This window comes from Necator americanus, chromosome V, assembly GCF_031761385.1.
Source record: "Necator americanus strain Aroian chromosome V, whole genome shotgun sequence".
Lineage (NCBI taxonomy): Eukaryota > Metazoa > Nematoda > Chromadorea > Rhabditida > Ancylostomatidae > Necator > Necator americanus.
In genome coordinates, this window is record NC_087375.1 from 32,908,364 (window position 1) to 32,916,014 (window position 7,651).

The 7,651-nt window shown below is 36.0% G+C and overlaps 2 protein-coding genes across 2 annotated transcripts; one reads left to right on the top strand and one right to left on the bottom strand.

The window, feature by feature from the left end:
• Positions 1–4,391: 4,391 nt before the first annotated feature.
• RB195_015928 (uncharacterized protein) lies at positions 4,392–4,703 on the bottom strand (the record flags this gene model as incomplete). The annotated part of the gene is made up of 1 exon (XM_064206871.1): positions 4,392–4,703. One exon carries the CDS (start codon positions 4,701–4,703, stop codon positions 4,392–4,394), a length of 312 nt encoding a protein of 103 aa, XP_064062752.1.
• A 2,589-nt stretch (positions 4,704–7,292) lies between these two features.
• RB195_015929 (uncharacterized protein) lies at positions 7,293–7,651 on the top strand (the record flags this gene model as incomplete). Its single annotated transcript, XM_064206872.1, has 2 exons — positions 7,293–7,417; positions 7,540–7,651. 2 exons carry the CDS (start codon positions 7,293–7,295, stop codon positions 7,649–7,651), a joined length of 237 nt encoding a protein of 78 aa, XP_064062753.1.

Genomic DNA, 7,651 nt, shown 5'->3' on the forward strand with positions numbered 1-7,651 from the left:
AGCTGATTATTTTTTCTCGCAAAATAGCAGAGCAAAAAAAAACCGGAAATTCTCCCTCCGTTTCGCGAACGTTCGCAAAACAGAAGTTATTGAACATGAAAATGAGGAAAATTATGGATAAAAGATAAAAATTAGAAAAAAAAATAGAAAGAAAGGTAAGCAGATAAAAACGAAATTCTATTCGCGATCAGCACCTATATTATACATACAGGTACAGTATACAAAAAGATACTGTAGATATACTATGCAGCTCAACGATGTGTTAATCAATTTGTAAACATAGTTTTTAATTGATTTTCTTGAGCTGTATTGAATTTGTAAACACCTCATTTACTTTATATTACAAGTAAATAAATAGATATATAGAACAAGTAAATAAACAAAACAAAAATAAACTCTCTACATTGCATAACTGTATAAATGTGTTGTATTCTATTCAAAATATTAAACAAAATTAAATATAAAATGTTAAACATATATATATATATATATATATATATATACAAAATAACATTAAATATAAAATAATGTTAAATACAAAATATTAAAACTAACGGCTTTGAGCAGCTTAGGGAAGTGGAAGCGGAAAAGTTCCGAGGAAAATTTTATTTTTTGTTTTTTTCTTGTAATTTTGAAAATTTGAGCAACTTGAGAATTTTTCACCTATCCTGCTTTCAAGCCTAAAGTTTTTCTGTTCTTTTTTTTTTGAAATTTTCGGATTAACTTTGTAATGCCAGGATAAAGTTTGCTAAGTTCTTTCATTAAATAGTGATTTTTTCAGGAAAAAATGTTAAAATTATATGGAAAACCTTCCCATGTGCTAAAATTTCCTTTTCATCCAGTTTACCTATGCGCCACTCTTTTAATCTTCAAAGAGAAGTAAGAAAAAAATAAAAATCATTGAAGATCATAGAAGAATTTACTGCAATCGAAATATTCTATCCTTCCTAAGGATTAAGAGAAAACTGCCCCTAAACCACAGTTGTGTGTTTCTTACCCCAACTATTCCCTTTAATTTCACCTCTGTCCCAGCCCTCAGCAATTATTCTCCAAAGATTGGTCCAAAGAGTCCCTGGATTTAGGGAATTGAAAAAAATCGTTTCTGCCCTCACTTTCTTTGTTTTTCCCTTCAAAAAAAAGGATCCCGAGGAAGGAGGACATTTAAAGCACCGAGGGCAGTCAATTCTCAAACACATGCTTTCCAGTCTCAGTTTTCTTCTATTTCTCATTTTCCATTATTTTTTACTTTTATCAAAAGGAACAAGGATCACCTATGGTTTACCTCACCGTCCTGCACTATTCATTTTTTTTTGCGGCTGCATCAAAACACGAACAACTATCGAACAGGGAACAAGTTATTGAAGAAAATGTGTGAAAACGTCCGGAAAACGTTGTGAAATGTAAACAACCGAAAAGCAAACAAAACGAAACAACAGTAGCTATCGTGCGAAACCGGAATTCTTAACACATAGAACAGCGTTGAGAGTGGTGAGCCGAAAAAAAAACCTGCTACGATCAACAAGTAATAAAGTTGTCCGGTTGTTTGTATGTATATGGGTGAAAGGTGAAATGTGAGCGGAACGGGGGATGCGACGGTCCCTATCAGGTCCCGTAGACGCAGGCGCAAACTGTGTTTCTTCTTATCGAAAAACCTTGCCAACACGAAGCGATCGAACCACTTTTCTCGTCCGAACACCTCAATGTCACCTCATAGACGTGCGATCGTTCGTTTCCCGGACGGACGGACGGGTACACGCACGAATAAAACATTTTCTAGCGAAGATTCTGTGAAAGATTCGATCTTTGATCGTTTACGCGGTACGGTGCGGTTTTTTTCCCCCCAGCGTTGATCCCATGAAACATCTCTCCATGTCCCTTGGACTGGTCCTTCTGCAAGCTTGCTCTTTAAAGCCGTCAGTCATCCTCTTTTTTTTCCTGGAAGCACTCAAGATAGAAAATCTAGTTTGCTGCAAAATTTCTGCAAATAGCAAGTCTATGTGCATCCTGTAAAGAAACGCGGAACACAGCTTTAATTATAGGTCTGAAGAGGACGAGAATTCTCAAGAGGATGCAGGACAAGATTAATATTTCTGGGAAGATCTAGGCGAAAATGTTTTTGCGGTCTCTCAAACTCTAAAACAGTAAAATCGCTAATTTTTCGAGAAGAAATGGAATTTTATTCAAGAAAAAAGGTAAATTTGAGGAGTTTTATAAAAAAAAGAAGCTGAAAAAAATCGAAGAAAACACGGACCCTCGTCATTTTTGCCTTCTGTCGCAGAAATAGCGATTTTACTGCACGTAAGGTGGATCCGTGGTATTTCCGTGCTGATGTCGAGGGGTTTCAAAGTGAGTGCACCAGAACCTTGTGGTTTTATTAACAATAGCGAATAAAAGATAATAAAATAATAAATAATAATAATAAACAATAATAACAAAATGATAATAATAAAATAATAATAAATAAAATAAACAAAACAATTTTCCCATTTCTATATGATATTTTACGTGTAGCGTCGGCGCGGGTATAGCGCAGTAAGAGGTTTCGCTGTGACTCAACGATCGATCGATCGATCGATAGCTCAAAATCGCCCCGGAGCCAACCAATCCTTTCACCTGTCCGACGTCAATAAATTGGTACCAGATTTGTCTAGTAGGATAAAAACGCTGACTTGATACATCGGACCACGCGCTCGCAAGTCATTGCGTAACGTTAACGTAGGTGTTCCTAAAACTTCAATCGATTGAAGTGGACGAGTTTTCGTGTCTCAAGAGGATTAATTAGCGTCGGACACTTTATCCTTTATCTTTTACTTGTCCTTTTGACGCATCGAGGATTTCCTTTCCAAAAATCTCGAACAGGGCTTTTTTCTCAATTTCAATTTTCAATTTCAATCATCAATTTTTCAATTTTTTTATCTCGATTTCGGTGTTTTTAAAAAGAAGAACTTCCCTTAGACTCAATATATGTTCAATGCCCTCATGATTTCTAAATAACTTTTTTTACCTTACTTTTTTACTTTGTGATTTTTTTTTACCTAAAAACGTCTTTAATGACCTTTGAGGGGAAAAAAAAACTTCTTTTTTGGAGGTTCTATGCGATCTGTCTTGCAAAAGACGTTCACGAAATTGTGCATGATGAAACATTGCAATGTCTGCAAAATTCCGTGTGTTTCTTTGTGACATTTCGAAGAGAAAAAAAAAGTTGAGAGAAATAACATGCCCTTCCTCTGCTCACGAATCGCTCAAAGCAAGCAAATAAAAACGAGGAAAAAGAAAGGTTACAGACATTTTAATGGATTTATTCGCCTTCATTTATCCGAAAAAAGACGCTATTGACGCAATATTGGAAAAAAGGAAGAAAAAAAGATTGAAAAAGTTCATCTCATTCTATTTATATTTCATCTATATTTCGTTAATGAAGTATCGGTTGAAAAATTTGATGAGGTGAATGTCCGCACCTCATTACTCTTATTTATCATTTATGCAACAAGAAAAACCCCAGCAAAAATAGTTCATTGGTCCTACGTGGAACAGGCTGGGTGTTCAGTTGGTGAAAGTAGTGGAAATAAGCGTCAGAAAATTCATTGTTGATTTTGAAAATCCTAGCAGAAATCCTTCTGAATATCGGATAAGGAAGCAGTCTGAAATCAAAAGGCTCTGCAGAGAAGCGGAAGAGAAATGCTGCGGCAAGAAACTTCCTAGTTCGAGAAAAACTAAGTAATTTCTAATTTTAAAATATTAATAGACAAAGCACATAAATAAATAAATAAATGAATAAATAAATAAATAGACACAGATATTTGTTACCTTGTTACTTTTAAAGATTTATGAAGAGCTCGATAAAAGTTTAAAAAATAAGGAAAGAAAGAGAGAATGGAAAAACAAAAAGTGAATGGATGAATTGATGAATAAATAAATAAATAAATAAATAAATAGAAATGAAAAAAACATAAATAAGAAATAAAGTATAAATAATTAGAAAGTAAAAACGAATCAATAATAAAAGAATTGGGAAATTTACACATTTTAAACTCTCGAACGGCAGCAAATTGAGATGGAATCATTTTGATCAATAAAGATATTAGATCTTAGAAAAAGAAATTAGATCAAAGATCATAAATGAACGATTCGTGATCTATGTACATCTATGGGGAAAAACCACACATGGAAGGTCATTCAGCGCTGGATCACGTGCCGGGAATTCATCGCTTTGCGCTAAAAATGTGTGCTGATCAACCACCACGCAACTAGCTGTTAATTTTTGTTGATTTTTGAAAAATCTTATTTTTCCTAAAGATGATATCTTCATTTTCTTTCTGAATTCTTTCTGATTTCTTATGTATTTTCCGAGTATTTTGTGTTCGGGATTCGGGAAAGTCCCATCAGCTCCATCAGTCACGGACTTGTAGCTGGGCCCATACGATTGCATTCCGTGCCGGAGTTGGTCCCCAACGATCCACGTTCGTCGGCTTGTTCCGACCGCCCGCGCATAACAAACCGTCGATGCGATGACGCGCGTATCGATCGCGTAGGCGCCTAGTTGTCGGCGTCTCCGCGTCATCCACGACGTCCTGGTGTCCTGGTCGCTGTGATCGGTTCGTTCGATCGGTCGATCGCAAATTGATCTGGTTCTCTGCTCCAATCATCATCATCATCATCATCAGCCAATTACCAGTTACCCCTCGTTCAACCTCATCATCCATAGAAAACTAGGAAAAGAAGGAAAAAGAAAACTCATGATGCTTACATGATGTATGTATGACGTTTTCGTGTTGTACGCAATAGAAAATCAATCGATCCAGTAACGTATTGATTTTTCGTGGATTTTTCCCGTTCATCTCCACCGCTCTCTCTTTCTCAAACGTGTTACGTCCATCCACAATTGAAAATCCAATCGAATTCATCAACCGCACACAAATTTTTCGGCTCAGCGCTCTTCGCCGCTGGAAACGTGGCGGTCCCCGTGGTGCATCAAGCATTCAGTCGTGAAAATTTCTCCACCACCACCACATATTTGGGGAATTTGAAAATTTTTCACATAAATAATAAATTAAAAACACGCTGAAGAAATCGGTACAGTATGAAAATTCTCTCTATTCTTTACTTTGCATTGTCAAGACCTTTATTTACGGATTTTTTCAGGAAAAAAATTATCAGAGAAATATTTCCGCATACTTTATCACTCTTCTGTATATTATGAGGACCATTTTGTGCTATTCTTAAATTATTATCCATGTTTGTTGGTGTTTTTTTACATTTATTTATTTGTTTATTCACATACAGCAAATGTGAGCTAAAAAAGCTGAAAAAAACACTATGCTGAAACCGAAGCAGGATTTCTGCCTGGCTTTTTCCTGAAAATCCAGAAGGCAGTTCTCACATAACCTAATTGTGATGGGAAATCATGTCACGCTTGCAGAAAGGGCAAAAGGTCCACTTGCGAGAATTGTTCCCCATAACTATATTGCTGTTTATTCCTATACGAAGAACAGCAGTGAAATTTCTATCCGGATTTTCTTTGTGCGAAAATTATATATTTTCATAATACATTTATTCTATTTATTTCTATTTATTGTTATTTTTAAAATCTCGAACACGCACATAAACACGTACACAAGGGAAATTTTTATTGTGTGGTAAAATTACTGGAAACATACAGCTGACTGTCCAACTGAGGTACAGCAAATGTCTGGAATTACAGTAATCAAGGCAGTAAAATAGAATCTGGTGAAATCCATTACCGTATAGATCCGTTACCGTATACTGTTCGGTCGTCCTGTCCAGCTCCATATAACCCCCGTAAATAAAACATGTCTACGCTATCATTCCTTATCGTACGTGTCCGTAGCGTTTTATGGCGAGCGCTAAACTTCTGTCATAGAAAAGAAAGTGTTCCCTAGTCGGGTGTTCGGAACATTATTTGCTACTGCATCGTACTATTTATCTATTTATTTATTTATGTATTTCCCATATTTGCTAATTTGTATCGTACCATTTCCCTGGCGAAATTCACGGGATTAGAAGGATTTCGTGAGATTCAAACTGACAAAAAACTAATAATTCACTGGCATGGACATCTTTACAGTACGCAGATGAATTCCTAGGATGTGAAGGATTTCTTGCGGGTGATTTCTGGGTAATTAGGTAAGAAATTCTCGTGAATCAGCTAAATTTCCAGCCATTTTCACTAGTAAAACACTAGCGGCTGGTGTAAATAACGTGCTCCAGTGCTAATTTTGCGCTACTTGTGGCGATTAAAGCGGTGAAGATTATTAATTGAGGCTTTTCATATGTTCTCGGCATTAATTAACAGCTCATAGTGTCATTTTCTTGAAAAAGCAAATTCTATTTAAAAATCTATTTAAAAGCGAACGCAAGAATCCCTCGAGAATTTTTTTAAATTAATTTTTGTAGATTAAAAGATAACTAAGAATAAAAGTTATAGAATTATGATTTATTATTTGATTTATTTGGAGATTTTTTTGGTAAAACGTCATTCCAAAGCGATATTCCATAAAAAGATGGCTGTAGCATACTGTGCATACTGTAAACCATGAAACCATGAACGTAGATGTCAGAGCGTGGGCGTGTTTGTTTTTCAGTGGGGTACTGTACAGCTGGCTACATTCCCTAAGGGATTTTATTTATCTTTTTTGTTTTGCATTGTCTTTTTCAATTCTCAACAAAATTTTACGTTTTATTCCGAGAAAAAAAAGAGAGTTTTTAGAAAGAAAATGGTTCTCAAAGGTTACATCCCATCTCCTATGACATCTCAATGGAATTCATTGATTATGAGGTCATGAGAGGAAAATACACTGACATTTAGTACATACCTCTGAATGTAATTGCTTGCAATTACGTACGCTAACCTATATATAATTATTAGATTGTTTCCGGCAATTATCCGAACTCTTATGCTGTTTCTTTAGCTTCTTTTCTCAGCTCGATTCTTTGGTGGGTGATTTTATTTGAAAAGGAAAAAAGGAACCGTCGGAACTCATTTCCTGGTTGATCCTGAGATGATTTTTGACGTGGGAATCAGCACAAAATCCGTATTTTTAAAACATTAAACAAAATACGTAGACGCATACATATTTTGTGAAGATTTACATACATACTTACGCAGTGAAGAGGATATGACCAAAAGCATTTCTTTAAAAAATTCTGGGAAAAATCCTACACATTCCGATTTCATTTTTCTCCTGTTTTCCTCGGATACATACGAGCAGCACAGAAGTGCGCATATACCTTCTGCGCCCGTTTTCTGCTTCTACTTCTGTGTTTCTCCAGGAATGGCACCGTTACAGAGCGGAATAGATGTTCGTGCCGTCGTTGGAAGGTCATTAATGGTTAATCCACGGTATTTCTTTAATTCTGGATTAACGAATCATTATTCGGAAAGATCGGAAAGGTTTAGGTCAGTCGGTAAGATAAGGGGATAGAATGCGACTTTGTGATCGAGGGTTCAAGTCCACTCTGGGGCCAAACATGTCTTTGAACATTGTTCCGGAGTCAATACAATTGTGAGAAACTTTTCAGGAAGACCAAACACACTGACTGGACACATCCACTCGGCCCAGCGAGCCACTGTATGCGCTGGACCCATGTACACAAATCCCGAAACAATTCTGAATTGAAATCGAACGTGTAG